The sequence below is a fragment of the Manis javanica genome, chromosome 1 (genome assembly GCF_040802235.1).
Source record: "Manis javanica isolate MJ-LG chromosome 1, MJ_LKY, whole genome shotgun sequence".
Lineage (NCBI taxonomy): Eukaryota > Metazoa > Chordata > Mammalia > Pholidota > Manidae > Manis > Manis javanica.
Window position 1 is genome coordinate 71,209,349 of NC_133156.1, and position 17,351 is coordinate 71,226,699.

General features: G+C 33.5%; 1 protein-coding gene across 1 annotated transcript in view; it reads left to right on the forward strand.

Moving 5' to 3' along the window:
- ST8SIA4 (ST8 alpha-N-acetyl-neuraminide alpha-2,8-sialyltransferase 4) overlaps nucleotides 1-17,351 on the forward strand; it is an 81,193-nt gene that overhangs the window by 17,548 nt on the left and 46,294 nt on the right. Inside the window, exon 5 of the mRNA XM_037011962.2 lies at nucleotides 13,222-13,515. Within this exon, the coding sequence (XP_036867857.1) occupies nucleotides 13,222-13,515 (294 nt within the window). The remainder of the gene's footprint in view (nucleotides 1-13,221; nucleotides 13,516-17,351) is intronic.

Sequence of the window (17,351 nt, forward strand, 5' to 3'; positions counted from 1 at the left end):
TGAATGAGACTGTTCAAACTCAGAACTTTACCTGAAGTTTTTGAAATATTCCAGAATAAGTCTAGATAGATAACTAATCTTTACATATCACACACAGTGCACTTTTAAATATCATGGAGCACTGTAAGTGATAATAAGTGTAGTATATAGTGCCATGAACTGGCCGACAACCTGCCATACACTAACCAGAACACACCAAACAGCTTGCACTGAATAGAATTAGCTAAACCGCTAATAGACGCAGTCACCTTTACAAGGTGTGGAAGTATTCAACTCAGTCTAAAGAGCATGGTGATTTCTACTATAGCTGTACTGTAAGATAATTGGACCCACTTTTATATTCTACAATTTATGGGATATTCTGAATAGTACCATCTCTGAGCCAAATTTAATCCCAATAACTCTTTTAAATGACACATTTTAAAGTTCATCACTTAACACAGAAGTTTGATCACTAATTACAGAACACTGTAAGCACTTGGGAAATTGTCCTATGATATTAATTTCCATATGTTATATTTGGATGGCCTCACATATGCTAAATATTGAAGAGGGAGGGAGGGAACCAGTTGTAGGATGGCAGAGAGAGAGAAAAAGGGAGAATGAATGCACAGGAATGGAGTCCAAGTAGAGCTCAGAATGGGTGATATTGGATGAAGTTGTATACCTTTCTATACTTTAGTTTTCTAATTTAGAAACTGGAGGTTATTGTATAAACGATTTCTAACTAGAGTGTTACAACTTATCTACTCACATAGTCCACAGGTAGTAGAATTGCCTCTACAAAATCTCCCTTAAAGTTTACCCCATCTATACTTATCTAAAAGTTTGCTATAAAATTTCAAGAATTTAGGATCAGAGGACAGAATATATCATTTATATATCACCACAGGCAAAGTAGGATGGGTTTACAAAACTACCTTCCTGCAATCTGTTTAAAATAGTTTTTGAATCCTTTCTCTTTTAAAATTTTTACTTTGTAGTTGTAAAATTATTGTAACAGTGTGTATCTTAAAGAACACAATTATTTAGTGGTGAAGTAGTTTTGAAATTTGTAAAACAATATGTAAAGTGCTTTCAAATTTTTCTGCAGTTATTCAAGTTTTTCAGATAATTTGCTCATATATTTATGTACAACAAAGTACATTCTATTATTTTTACTGTCTATACTCAATAATTTCATAACCCCAACAATAGTGGTTTCTAATGAGAAAACTGTCTTGGGTTTTGCAAAACAATATGTGAAATGCTTTCAAATTTCCCTGCAGTTATTCTTCAAGTTTTTCAGATAATTTGCTCCTATATTTATTTACAACAAAGTACATTCTAATATTTGTACTGTCTGTACTCAAGAATTTCATAACCACAACAGTACTGGTTTTCTAATGATAACTAAAAATGTTCAGATATTTCCTAATATTGATGTTGAGTGGTGATAGAGAGCAAATCTCATTACACCTTCCCTTTTCTTCTCTTCCCTTACACTGGTGTGGAAAAGTGATGGTGCATTCTTTCCATTTTCTAGGCTATCTGGAGATTGCAGGAAATGTCAGACAGCCTATCAGTGCTGGTTTTCATAGAAGTGAGACTGTGAGCAGTCAAATAACAAGTACACCTGGCCTCACACTGTACTGGCTTTGACTTTATGTAGAGGACTCTGGGGAAGAGATTACTTAACTATTGCAATTGGCAATTGGTAATTTTTGGCTATCAACTGCCACTCTTTACTGTGCTCAAACAGAGACTAAAAGTAGTGAGCATGCCTCGAGTGATTCAGAAATGCTTAAGAGCTAAATAGCACTTTCTTTTTCTGCTCTAGTAGCTGGAAGTTCAAATCAAATTTTGTTTACTCCTTTTTTTGTACCTTCCTTTTCTCCATTCTATGTTGTTCCCATCTTCCCTCTACCCTAGGCCACTTTCTTCTCTTTGCTTCTTTTTTCCTTTGTTAACCAACTTCTTCACTTCCTGCCATTCTTGACCAAGTCCCTCCAATTTCTTCTTGGTTCATATCTTTTTCCTAAAAGCAATGCAATCAATTAAAATACCCTTTAAATATATACATATTTATGTAAGTAAATCCTTGCCACTCAAATGGTGGTTTTGAACTGGCAATATTGGCATCACCTAGAAGCTTGTTAGAAATACAGAATCTCAGAACTTGCACCAGACCTACTGCTTCAGAATGTGCATGTGAGTACAAGTGCTCAGGTGATTCTTATACACATTAAGGTCTGAGATGTGCTGGACATCTCAATATGCCTAGACAACATGCTCTAGACAAGTTGAAACTCTGTAAGAAGAGTCATATACAAGTAAAGGTCATTAAAACCTTCATAATTAAAAAGAAAATGCAGAAGTAAGAAGAGTAGCATAGTGAAATGTCCTACATATTGGGGATCAGAAAAGTTGGGTTCCTGAAAATTACTAGGACATAATATTGGACAAATATTTAAAAATTTTAGCATCAGTATTTCCATTGCCCAGTGATATTAGTATTAATAATAGGCCTATCATTTAAAAGGGATTTTTTAGGTATCCGATGGGAATACAGTAAAGAAGTGCATAAACTGTAAAGCCAAACTAACAATGAATGATACTAAAGCACCTCTTTTTTGAGTTAAATGTTGTAGTTGAAAATTAATCACTGCATCTCCTGATAGCCACGGCCATTGACGAGAAATGCAAATTCTCAGTGTCTGATATAAACAAAAAGACAAACATTCCCCTAAATTTATCAAATTTCTGTATATATGACACTGAATAATATATTAGATAATATGAAATACAACAACACAGGAACACTGCTCAGATAGGAGTGCCTATAAAATCTGAGAACGTAGAAGTATAAATAATTGTAGTGAAGGTATACGTTTTTTAAGGAAACTAAAGTAATAAAATAAAAGTGTTTTACTTTCGATGATCTAGCTTCCTAAGAGAATGGATGATATGTTTCAAAAATAAAAAAATGGGGGAATTGACTTTCTTTGACTGACACAATGCAGTTTTATAACTCAATTTTTTGTTCTCCACCGGAGGATAATTTATGACAAACCTTAAATCATCTTCTTGACCTTCTGTGAATGCTAACTCTTTTATAGCAAAACAAACTCTTTTGTTGGAGAAAAATATGTCTACTTTCCTACATGCCCACACAAGTGGCCTTAATTCTTTCCCTTCCACTCTCACAAAGACTATGTTTGTCCTTAACTCAAGTGTTTTAACTGCAAACAACTAAATTTCTGGTAGGAAACCAGTCCCAGAGCATTAGAAAGATGTTGAAAATTTTTATTGATTAAGGTAACCACTTTATATTTTAAGGTTTTAAGGTTAGCTACATTGCTTCTGTGATATTTGATACACATATTTTCTATCTTAATTTTACTTAATATTTTATTCATATTTTTGATCGGTGGAATTTTATAGTTTTATAAAAGTAGTTATCTCTGGATTTATTTTATCAAGTACTTATTTTGTGCTAAAAGCATATGAGAATATTCTAAAGACAGATAAGCGAGCAGGAGAATCAAGACCTTTTCTCTCAAGGGAGCTATTTGATCATCTCAATCAAATAAGATAAATCCTTAAATCAGGTAGATCTGATTTCAAGTTCCAGCTTTTCCATTTAACATATATATTCAATCTTAAGTGATTTATTTACTTCTCTAAGCCCCAGTTTCTTTACATTTAATATGAAATGTAAAATATTTTCTATTTTTTGTGGGTATAGAAATTAAATGAGATAATGTGTGTGCAAGTGTCTAGTATAAACCAAGTAACAATTAGTTATTCAATAAATAAAAATTTTTCTTCTTTTTGATGATTTAGGATTAGAGTACTTGTGGTATATTCATGTGTGAAAATTATATCTGTGGCCTAGGTACGCAGAAGATGTAAATATTTGCATTTAAATGCCATTGTTGCTAAGTAGTATGTATTCTACCATGAAGTGTAATTGAAATAATACTCCTTTGAGAGTCCAGAAACTTGGATCCTCCTGCTGGCATGGCTGCTAAATATAGCTGTGTGACTTTAAACAAGTAATATAAACCACTTCAGGTTTAACTTTCCTGATAAGCAAATGATGCAGTTGAATCAGATAGACCTGTTAATTCCTTTCTGGTTCTGAAATGCTGTGTCTCTATTTTCTTGTGATTCAGTAGACACCTTTGGAAAAGGTCCTGTCTTTTTGCATTGTTGTTTGAATGTTTTTTTCCTTCTGGTTGCCATGTTTTGTGAATAAATTTCCTTCTCATCAATCAATTTATGGATATAACTTTCCACCTAATACTACAACCTCTAATCTGGCTTTTTGTTTCCTTGGCCCAGGAATGTTGCCTTTGCTCCTGATGTATACAAACAGATATTAAGACTTAAAATTAGGAGAAGAGTACCACTTCTTGGAAAAAAAAAGATAATTTTTAATGATGCATACAGATTATTTTAAATGTAATGATGTCAGGGCCTTGGGAAGTCAGTATGTACAAAATATATAAAAAAGAACCAGTAAATACAAGTAACATCTAAAGGGAGATAAGTTGTTTTACATCAACAATGTTTAGTATAGTTTGTGGAAAGGACCCTGACATTTTGCTAGGAGATAAAACCTTCCACTTCCCAAATCTACTTCACTGGCAACCACCAGAATTCTTGGAACCACCAAATGCCATCTCTGCAATATATTACTTGACTTACACTTTACTGGAAACTTTAAGAATACTGTATTCAATATGGTATCAAATGTTAATAGTGATTACCTTTTAGAGGGAGACTTACAGTGTTCTATGTTTGAAAATTAGCTTCACTTCTGTTTTTGGTTGTGATTGTTAGTGAGTGTGTGTGTGTGTGTGTGTGTGTGTGTGTCCTCATGCAGTGAATGCAAATACTGCTTATAAATTGAGAATAGTAACAACTTTAACTTTAAAAATTATGTTGAAAATCTGGAACACAGATGGGAAGGGTGATATACTAGGAGTTAGGAGAGTTGGGCTCGTGTTTTCAGCTCTAACACTACCTGACTGATTTTAAACATGAAATATAGTTTGATTTTAAACAAACACATAATAATCCAATTTATAGTTTTGTAGTCTGCAGTTTTGAATGTTCTCTCATTAGTGTCAAGTTTTTTGTTTGTGTGTCTGAGAGAAAAACAGTATATGACACTATGTGAGAGAAAGGAATATGTATTTTGAATAGTCAAAATAATTTGACACTACAGTATTGCACAATAAAGTTTGAATTTGTAGTGTTTCTGATTCAAAATTGGGTTCAGATTCAAGCTCTGAAAATTCGTAAACTGAACTCCTTTTTTTCCTCATTTTACAAAGTGATTGCTGACACTCAATTAAATGTATATTCTTTAAGGGTTGAGTAAGTCAGGTACATACAGTATCTGGAATAAGGTAGTAAATGAAAGCTTTTATTATGTTTAGTGAATTATATAAATAATTAGACTGAACAACACAGTCTTGAGTCAAAATCATGGTGATCTTATAAAGAATTGAGAGCAATTTTTTTCTACTGTGAGTCATAAATTTTTTAGGAAAAAAGTTCAAAATTAGAATCCCATAGTTATTCTTTGAGTACTTTTAAATATAAAAGTATAACTTTTAGCATAAATGCATGGCTGCCACATATGATTATTAAAAAGTGTTAAAAAACATTTACTCGAAATTAAAAAATGGAAGCGGTAGTTCCATTAATTTCTTGTCACATAAATTCAACATATACCTCTTCCTTCAACAAATAATTATCTGGCAGCCACTAAGTGCCAGGTTCTCATGGGCTTCAGTAGGTATTAGGGACATAAAGATAAATTACATGAACTACCTGCTTGGAGTTTGCAGTCTGATGAAGGAAACACACATGTAGAGAGGAATAACCAAATGGTACAGTAACAGTAATAATAGAACTAGGAACAAAGCATTGCTGACAGACAGAAGGAATTCATTATAAAAATGAATGAAACTAAGTTTTAAGACAGTTCAACTTGGGACAGGAAAAATAATTCCCTTTCCAGGAATGGCATAGTTTTGTGGATATTCATGCCCTATTAGTGCACATCATCTTATCAAAGTATTGTGTAGATGTGTACTTCATGATTATTAGTCCAATGATTGAGATCACTCATAATAATCCTATTCAGTTTTTAACATTTGTTTACACATGCCTTGCCCTGAGCTGTAATTTTTCAGATTCTCCAGGCATGTTCTATATGTAATTTAAGTATTGCTATTTGGAATGCTTAATTTGGTGCCTTTTATGTTAAATATATTTCTGTTTATTATCGAATTATCTGGTGAGAAGATTTCTAAATATTGGGCAACTTTAATGTATAATAGCCTTTTAAGCATATGTCAGTAGTTTTTGTGATGTTCAACAAAAAGCAGAACAGCATTTGGTTTAGGGAGAACTGGGAGTTTCATTTTTACAAACCACAAACTGAAGCTACTATACTTGAATAAAATAAAGGGGGAGGGATCTTGGCAATTGGAAGAATGTTAAACATTGTAGTTTCTTTTTTTCCACTCATTGTCCCTATGTACCAATTCTCCTTATGAATAAACTTTAACTTAGGGATGTTTAAAAAAAAATCAGAGTGAAAAAATACTAAGCCTTTAGAACCTCTCTACTTTCCTAACTTGTTTTCAGTGATGATGGCTCTGCTTGCAGAAAACACTAGTTACCTAAAATAGGTACATCAGTGAAACAGATCATATTGCTTATTTTAGTTTAAATAATTCCAACTTAAGAGGATTATTTATTTTTCAATTTTGGTCTATTTTAGCATGACTTAACGAGAAACATTTTAACGACTGTAGTTAAAACACAGTTTTCAGCCTAACATATTTATTAGTACCTTTTGTTTTTCTTAACTCACTTCCCAAAGCACATACTGTGTATCAGCTTTCAAATGGGACATCTTTAACATGTTTATCAGAACTAACACATTAAAAATAAAAATGGATATGATTATACAGAGAATCAGAAGATTTAGTGCAGAGCTCACAATCTGACAGCCTGGTAGATTTGTGTTCTTTGGCATTTTTCATCACCAGCCCAGGAGATGCTGTCTCCTTTAAATGGGGAAATATCTCAGCAAAATTACCTATTTTTCAAAGTTACGTTAACCTCTGTCCCACGGCCTGTGTGTTTTCAGGACCTGGTGTAAAGCACCAGTGCTGCTGCCAGAAAACTGAGATCAGATACCAGGGTAAATAGATTCTCAATTCATATACACAGAATGCACAGAGCCCCGCTCATTTTTTTATGGTTAGCTCTACTAATGTCATTAAAGATATTAACCCTATACAAGCAACTAACGTGATAGAGTTTCATACATGGGAGGATACAGATATAAGTAAGTATTTTGGAACAGTGCAGTGCAAGGGATTAGTTCTGCCAAATAAATTACATCACAGAGCATTGAAATGGATATTAATCTTTGAGTTTTTTTTTAATTATGATTTTTTTCAGAGGTCTCTTGGAGAAGGAAGTCATTTTAGCAGAGACATCATGAAAAATAAAGGAACACAGCCAAAAAATTACATGGAATAGTCTGATACTATTCAGATCAAAGGCAGTGGGCACATAGAAAATTCTGGAAAGGGTGCAGACAAGCCCGTCACTTACGAAAGCCCAGGACTGTTATCACTGACAAATTTTGTTGAGGATGGTAACATGATAAAACTTTAATATGATGATATCATCCTTGAAACAGAGAATGATAGAGTTGGAGTGCTTATGTTAAATAACTGGTGAGAGCAATATTTTAAAATTCTGTTTAAGACACATAATAAGAAATACAACTCACATCATGGTATACACCCACTATTGCTTCCACTGCTACTATTATTACATACACACACACAAATCTGAAAAAAATTTTAAAATTATGTGCAAAGAGCACTGTCAGTTTGTATTATAACCCATTATGTTCTTTTTCATTCTTGAAAAATTGCCGATTAATAACCCCAAATATAATCCATCACCCACCAATGGGTCTTGCTAATAGTTTGAAAAATACTTAGGAAATTATTGCAACGATAGTTCAAAAAAACTTGATGATTCCTAATGTTGTCATCTTCTCACATCCAAGACCCCACCTCTGGTGAGGAGTGTTTATAGGCGAGTGAGGAAGGAGGAAGGCTCCACCTTAGCCGAGGAGTCCTTCAGAACAGACATGCGAATCAGTGCAATCAGTGAGGTGAGAAAAGCCGCAGCTTTATCACATTCACATGCAACTGGACTTCCCAAGTTCTCTAAGCTTGTTCTGTGGTCCAGTCCTGCCTTTTTCATTCACAGAGATTGTGATGTACAATGTTTAAGAACTTAACACCTGCCTCTACTACTTATAAGATATGTAAATGTGTACAGCTCACCATGACTTAGTTTCTTCATCAGTGGGGAAGCATGATGATGATAGTGCCTGTCTCATGGGATTATTATGAGAAGTACATATGTCACTACATGCAAGCCAATAAAAGCTTATAGCATATAGTAACTGCTAAATAAAACCTAGCTATTCTCCTTCCTATTATTGTTTTAAAAGATCTTCACTACCTTACAGATGAACTATTTTAAATTCCAAATTGTAGCACCTTATTCTAATTTCTCCTGAACAGTTGTATCACAGTCGTCTTCTACAGTATATTTGACAATGTCTGTGGACTTCTCAAGTTTTCACACTGCCTATGGAGTCAGACTTGTTTTGTCTAATATTCAAGATGTTTACTACCAACCATTGAATCAACCAACCATTCAAGCCCCAGTTTGTTTTGCAGATGGGGAGTAACGCTAAATTCCAGACAAAATTGTATATTACATGTGATATAAATAAATCTTGTTTGCCCCACACTGTTGCTCAGTTAATTCTTCCAGTCTGACATGCTCTTTAATTTGCCTGCATGCATTTCTTTTGCTTCTTACAATAGGTTTTAAAAGGGAAGAACACGTAAAAAAGATTAGTGTAAGATATTTATTACCGACTCTACACAATTCTGAGAGGAAATTCAGATATTTTGTTTCATACAACTTTCTCAATAGCATTCCAATCAGCATTAACAGCCTAATTTATAGAAAAAATTGAATCTTAGGGAGATTAAGTAATTTACCTGAGGTCACACAGATTGGGATGCAAACGCCAGTGCCCTTATAGCTACTTGAAAGGGTGGCTGAGAGCAGAGACTAAGCTGAGTGCTTTTTATTTCTTAAAGTGTAAGTCAAAGTTGGATATATATTAAGTGCATATTTAACATTTCAGTTTATTGTAAATGCTACATCCATTTGCTGGCATACCTTCCTCCATCCCTCCAAAAACCTAAGTTATTAATATCTGTGCAGTTGTACAAAGTTTGCCCAATGACTCCATTTTTGTTGGGCTGAAGTATAGGAGTGACAAAGTCTAACATATTTCTCAGTATTCAGATCTTTGCCTTCCTGAATGAGTTTGAATTTTTTTTGTCATTCTGTGATTTCCCTAGAAAGAATATGACACTGTTCTTTCCACCCTTGCCAGTAATGTAAACAAATCTGGGTCTGTGAAAAAATTCTCTCTTCTGTTTAGTCACTTAGTTATTTTCATGATATGTGTCATTTGTATTTATTTCTGTTAATTTGAAGATTTTTATTAGTTGTCATAAGCAAGCATAAAATGTGATATGTGTGTGTATGTGTGTTTGTGTCCATCCACCATACTGACAATGTAGATTTTGAACATATTTCCTCTCTATTTCTTACACTCAATTTACTACATAATGGTATACCACATCTGAATCAACTATTAATCCTATATTTCATATTTCAAAAAGTCACATTGATTAGATATTTAATCCTTTTGCCTGCATTTTGAGAATGCTTTCCTCCCAGAAATCTGAGGTGTGAATATTAATTTTGTTTTAGGTACTTTAAACTCTTTGTTTAATAATTGCTCAAGATTTGGGGAATATCATGGCTGAGTGGCCTTGTATAATATGCTTCAATTCTGGGAGTCTGAGACTAGATGTTGAAAGGCAATTATATTTAGTGTGAATTCACAGAAGAAATTTCAGAAGCACAAGTAGATCTAGCTGCATTGCTGTAGGTTTTTAATCACTGATGGAAAATAAACACAAATAAATTCAAAACTGTGCAGCTTAGAGTGAACAGGGAGTTTGTCCAACATACCTAATTAAGTGTATATGTTTTCATGTTCTTGATATGTCAAAAATAATTGGATAGCACAAAAGATTTTTAATTTGGCTGAAGAAATAGAACTTGAGCAAACTGAATATTCTTATGCACTTAGTAGTTTTGACTCACAGAACTCCATCATTAAAAAATTGTCCACTCTTCATTTTTGTGACATTAACAGTAACATGAAATGTGTTACTTCATGAATGCTTGTTACACAATCTGGCTACTTTTGGATATTATAATCCCTAACAAGAGTTAAAAAGGAAGATGAAGAATGTATGCTTGCAAATCTATTCACAATCTCGCTCAATCAGCAGTATTGCTCCTAGTAATTCTGTGAAGTTCAAAAGTCTACTGAATTGCTGGAGTGCAACACAGCTGGTTGGTTATTTTGAGTTTCTTAATGCTTGTCCTGATTATGTGGCATTCAGCTAATTATATGACTAAATATCTGACTTAACCACAGAGTAATCTACTGACCACTTATAGACATGATGATAATCTTTCCTTCCAGTGAAAAATGAGACATAGTAAGTCCAAGGGAAATGAACAAGCTGGATTCCTAAGCCAATATTAGCTTATATTATATATGTCCTTCTCTCATGTTGTTTTAATTACCTCTATTGCCATCCCTCACAAAGCCTGGTTGGGCTATCCTTAGGTAACAAAAACTACAATAAAGTTCATCTGGATTGACTACTCTTTGATCTCTTTGTCGTCTTTAAGTCAGCACCATAGTCATTTAACATTCTTGATTGCATCAAATACTTTGGTGTGTCCCCTAGATCAACCCTATTCTCCAGAACTACTCTGCCTCCAAAGTGGAAAGTACCTGTCTTTCAATACCCAACCTTACTGATGAATATCTTATTAGCTTTTAAAATATGTGGCCAATCGTGTTTAAGAAACATACTGAGTCAATCCTGAAAGAGTGGGTGCTGCCAAACATGGGATGACTTTTAAATATGTGATAAGAAAAACTAATGAAAAGAGTTAACTAAGGAATTTTTTTCCTGAAAAGATAATGCAGTAGGTTATTATTTTTGTTCTTTTTAACTGGGTTGGCTCTGGTTATTTTTACAGCTATAGAGAAAATGAAGTTTAAATATTGTTTTTCTATGGTGTATATCCTCTGAAAATAATTGCTGAAAAATTGTTATGGCAGAGAGATATGTCTGAAGCCATCTCCCCTGACAGGAGCATGTTAACTATAATGTTAACAAGTGTTGTCTATTCCTTTTACCTGAGGAAGAAGAATCAGAATACATTTTCACCACAGTTTCCAAATTCATCTTATAATCAGCTTGGTTAGAATTTTAGACTATTTTTAAAGCTGATGTGAGTGCACTTTAGGATTTTAAACATTATGGTGTCTTAATCTTTCATGAGTTCCACCATAAGAAGTTTAGTTTGGCTTCTGTTCACATGTAGCTGTTATTTTCCAGTGCAGTTCCATTCATAATATTCTCACTGTAATGGGAATAAATAATATTTTATCTCAAATACTGCATGAATTATAAATAAAGACAAATAAATACTCTAGCATATAATAGTGGGTGGGTGTGATTAAAGATATATAACTTTAAGATATTTTTTATTTCTAAATAATAAGTTCTTTTTTGTTTGTTTTCTCTCAGTAACTCATTATAGATAACACAGACTTTGCTTAACTGTGTGAGATGTTTGTTGTGGTAGCTAAATGTGTCAGAGATCTAGAAAGTAATAAGATATAATTAAGAGAGATATGGAAGGATATACAAGCCATCTTTTTAACAGCAGGGCACAGACTTTATTTTTTAATTGAATTTAACTTGTTTGAGAGTTTAATTAAATGTGATAAAATGCACAAGGAAGAAAAATGTGAGAAACTTTCATATCATCAAACCTGTAAAAATGCAGAAAGAGGAAATCAGTTTTTCCCCCCTTCCCTTGAAAGGTGATATGAGGAAAGAAAAAAGAAAAGAAGGAATTGTGTGTATGTGTGTGTGTGTGTTTTCATGAAGATGTAGATGAAATAGACCAGAATGATTTTTTACAAATTAGAAAATTCTTGCTTTCTAAAAATCTAATTTTTCACTTATCAATGTATTAAAACTTGCCTTTTTTTAGCAAATTAAAAAAAATTTAAATTGTTTTTTAAGTTGAGTACCTAAAGATCTATGTAACAGAATGAAAGAAGCATTCACAAATTGAAGTCAAAATTCAAGGTGCTTGTCATAACTTCTGTGTAATAAAAGATTATAGGAATAAAATCATGCCCAGGCACTTTGTAAGGCCCTGCAGCTCCAGTGGAGAGGAAAAGACAACAAATTCCGTCCCTCTTCCTCAGAGAACACATGATCTGTTAGCAGGGAAAGCAGGCATTTTTGAAGGTGTCCTCAAAAGGAATAGAAAGATATTTGGTCCTACAAGGGCTTTTCTGCATTATTTAACATCTCAGAAAAGTCATATAAAAAGTGATCATTCCATTTTTCTTGCTTTTCTTTCCATTTAGGCTTATAGAAGATAATTACAAATGTATTTTTGGAAAATGCTCTAAGGAATTATACTTTTTCCCTAAAGTTCAGGGAACAGAAAGTCATATTCTAATTACAAATGTTTATAAAATTGTTGAAATGACTTAAACTTCACAAGTAGTGTATGTTGGAATATCAGGTCTAAGCTCTTTTACTTCCTTGTAGAATAGCATGTTGTTTAGAAAGCCTACTGCATGACAACAGAGCCCTTGCAAATTTACCATCATAAATTCATCTATTAAGAATTCATCATGTGGTTTATGAAGATAACAGCAAAGAGTATTCTTAGACAACAGGTTGAATTAATAAAAATGACAATTTGAGCCCTGTAATAGGAGTGCACATCATTATTGAAGACAATATTCCTAAATTTATAGTGACTTACTGAAAAATATAATTTTATCAGGCAGATTATCCTTTTTTTATCCACCTGGTAAAAAAACATGCTTGTTCCCCATTCTTTTCATGCAAGCCATTTTAGGAGTGAATGTTTCATATCTATTTTTCATTTAACCATTAATTTTTTCCTCTTCAGGTGCAATCTAGCTCCTGTGGTGGAGTTTGCTGCAGATGTGGGAACTAAATCAGATTTCATTACCATGAATCCATCAGTTGTACAAAGAGCATTTGGAGGCTTTCGGAATGAGAGTGACAGAGAAAAATTTGTGCATAGACTTTCCATGTTGAATGACAGTGTCCTTTGGATCCCTGCTTTCATGGTCAAAGGAGGAGAGAAGCACGTGGAGTGGGTTAACGCATTAATCCTTAAGAATAAACTGAAAGTGCGAACTGCCTATCCATCATTGAGGCTTATTCATGCTGTCAGAGGGTAAGTGTCTGGAAAGGACCAGTCTGTCCTTGGCACAGTGGAACATATAACTAAATATTTTCCCTGGACAGGAAGTAGCCTACGTAAAATCTTCCATGGATATGTCTCCATTATTTTAGAACAGCTCTTCCATTCACCAACTTGAGTTTTATTTCTGTACTATGTTATTTTAGCTCATTCTTTTTTGTGAAAAAGCAAGTATTTGAACTTGGCACTTACTTTTGTCTGCATGAACAAACTAATGATTTTTGTAATTTGCTCTGTTAGAGTAATAAGAATTCATAGTAAAACTGATCATTTTTAGTAATAAAATTACCACTGAAAGTGCTAAATGGCTGGTGGGCAATATTGTTGAAGCATAAGTGTTAGATGTATTTAAAGAGCAATTAAGTCCCTTCTGTAGATAAGAGGCCTACTAGCCATACAGAAGGCTAGCTGAGATAATATGCCTTAATGCTTCTCAGAAGTCACAGATGTCGTTTTTATGAATTAAGCCAACATTTCCCTTTTATTAACATAAACTCAGAAGGAAAACCTAAGAAATAAATTCCTATTTAAAAGTGGCAAATGACCAAAAAGACCGAATTCAGTAATGAAAACATGTATGTGAAATACATAAAGATAAGCAATAATATGTATTTTTGAACATCTCTTGAGGATTAGATACTGTAGATAAAAAGAACAAAGACGACTGATTATTGTTTTAAAGGAATGCATAGCTTTTGTAGTGAAAACAGTTTTGTTCAACTAGCTATGTTATAAACAAATGATGTGAGGTCATATTTTCATGATAAATTATAAGTGATAAAAGAGTGTGGAATTGTCCCTCAGGCTATCCGAGAAGTCTTAAAAGTCTAACGTTTGAACTAGACTTTAAAGCAGAATAGTGATTGTCAGGAATAAGAGAAAGAGGAAAAGCGATGTAGACCGAAAGAGACAGACAGAGAGAGAACCAAAGAAATGTTTTTGCATCATTAGAGTGAGCTGAGGCAAGGAAATAAGTAAATGGTAAACTTAGGGAATAATGGAGTCCACTGTGGAGCATTAGAATACCAAGTTGGAAAAATAACTTGTGATCTGGGGGAAGAGAATCAATTTTGTCCTGTATGATGCAGTTAGATGTGTGAATTCAGGAGAGTATGTCTCGTAACTACAGACTCTGCACTGGCAAGTAGAGGTGCGAGAGCGATTAGGCTTTTTGATTAATTTACTTGTAAGATGATAAGGATATAGGGCAGAATCAGTGAGCATGGAAAGGAAGGGCGAGTTTAGGGGATCAATTAAATGCAATGGCTGGAAGTTCTAAAAGAAAAAGGGTTTCAGACCCAGAGTTAAAAATAGTTTGCTTCAAATACTTTAATTAGGATTGGGGTAAGGTGTTTTTGTTTGGTTTTGTTGCTGAGATCCTTTCCTTCAAGGATTTACCATTTCTTTGTTTAAGTCTGTAGACCATTTCTTGATTGTGTTATTCTGCCCACAAATTGCATTTTTATAATTAGATCATGATTATTCAGCATTCATTCTCTTGATGTTTGACATGAAGTTGCAACAAAATTAGATAAAATACATACATTTGGAGGATAAGCAATGCTTTTTAAGTTACAAAAATTCCTGGTAATTACAATTTGACTCTGAAGAATAAATGGTTTTTTATTTTTAGTTTGTACATTCTATGGGCTGTCACAGATATACAATGACATGTATCCACCATTATAGTATCACACAGAGTAGTTTCACTGCCCTAAAAATCCTGGTTTTCTGTTCATTTCTCCCTCCTCACCAACCTATGGCAAGCACTGATAATTTAACTCTCTCCATAGTTTTGCCTTTTCCCAAATGTAACATAGTTGGCATCATGTGTAAGTATATAGCCCTTTCAGACTGGCTACTGTCACTTAGTCATACGTACTTAATTTCCTCTGTCTTTTCAGTTGCTGAATTATATGCCATTGCCTGGTTGTATCAGTTTATTTATTCCCCCACCTGTTGCTTTCCAATTTTAGCAATTATAAATAAAACTACTAAGAATATGTGCATGCAGGTTTTGGGGTGGACATAGTTTTCAACTCACCTGGGTAAATACCAAGGAGCACAACTGCTGGATCTTATGATGAGTTTAGTTTTGTATGAAATTGCCAAACTGTCTTCCAAAGCAGCTGTAGCATTTTACCGTACTACCAGTTATGAATGAGAGTTCCTCTTCCTCCACATCCTCACCAACAATTCATATTTTCAGTGTTATGCATTTTGACGATTTTAATAGACATGTAATAATATTTCATTGTTGTTTTAATTTGCATTTCTCTGATGATATATGATGTGGAACATCTTTTAGTATGTTATTTGCTTTTTTAGCAAATAACATGTCTCTCTTTTTTAGTGAGATATCTATTGAGGTCTTTGGCACATTTTTAGTCAGGTTGTTGGTTTTGTTACTGAGTTTTAAGAGTTTTTTGGTATATTTTGAATAACTATCCTTTATCAGATATGTGTTTTGCAAGTATTTTCTTCATCTGGCTTGTCTTCTAATTCTCCTGATATTGTCTCACCAAACCCATAGTTATCTCGGTTTTCTTCTATGTTATGTTCTAAGAGTTTTATAGTTCTACATTTAGATCTGTGATCCATTTTTAATTTTTGTGAAGAGTGTAAGATCTGATTTTAGATTCATTTTTTTGTACATGATGTCTGATAGTTTCAGCACCATTTGTTGAAAAGAGTATCTTTGCTCCATTGTATTACTTTTGTTTCTTTCTAAAATATTAGTTGTCTATATATATGTGGGTTTATTTCTGGGCTATTTATCTGTTCCTTTGATCTCTTTAAGGTCTCTTCTTCACAAATACTACACTCTCCTATGTTACTGTGGCTTTATAGTAAGCCTTGCAGTCCAGCAGTGTCTGTCCTCAGACTTTGTTTTTGTCTGTTAACATTATGTTGACTATTCTAGATTTTTTACCTCCATGTAAACTTTACAATTAGTACTTTTGTTCCTTGGATTCTGGTCTATATTTCTCTATTCATTACCAACATCAAAACACAAATTATGAGGCATGGTAGAAATAGAGCATTTTCAGTAAATTGGAATCCAGATTAAAAACAGTGAATTCATACATGTTTTTACAGATAGTTAACAGAAAATACAGAGCCTTTTAATAATTAGTTCATCAATACTCTACCTTTATGTTTTGTCTTATCCACTTTTCTTCCATAACCATTATAATTACAAACTATTTCACTAATTCCTAAGCCTTTTATTCCAAAGAGCAACACTGCCAAACTTCTGACCCCTGTTGAAATTAATGTTTTCTTCTGATTACTGTGCTATAGGTGTTTCTGACAAGACTGATTTTGAATTTTCCAAAAAGAACTTATCTTACTACTTTTCTGCTTATACATCTACATATTTCCCCTCAAGTGTCAAGTGACTGAATTCTAAACTGTGGCCCAGGATATAAAAAGTAGTTCTAAAGTTCCTTTCAAATACAATGGACATTTGTATTCGTGGTGTACGTGAAAGGTAATTTCATTTAAGGGATTAATGGGGTTAATACATTAATGCACATAATGCTGTATTTCAACATAATGTTTGTGATCTACAAAGCTCCTAGAACTCAAAGAAAATAAGGAAGTGTGAATGCTGATGAAACAAAGAAGATTCACATGATATGAAAGCAAGAACAAACTCCCCAAAGATCTCTTCAAGTATCTGTTTTGTATCTCTCTGAAACCCTGTGGTTAATGCAGTTCAGGAAAATAGTTCATAGAATTTCAAACCCTCTGTTGATTAGTGGAGTTTGTTGTCATTCATGAGAGGTTTGGAGCACCTACAATCT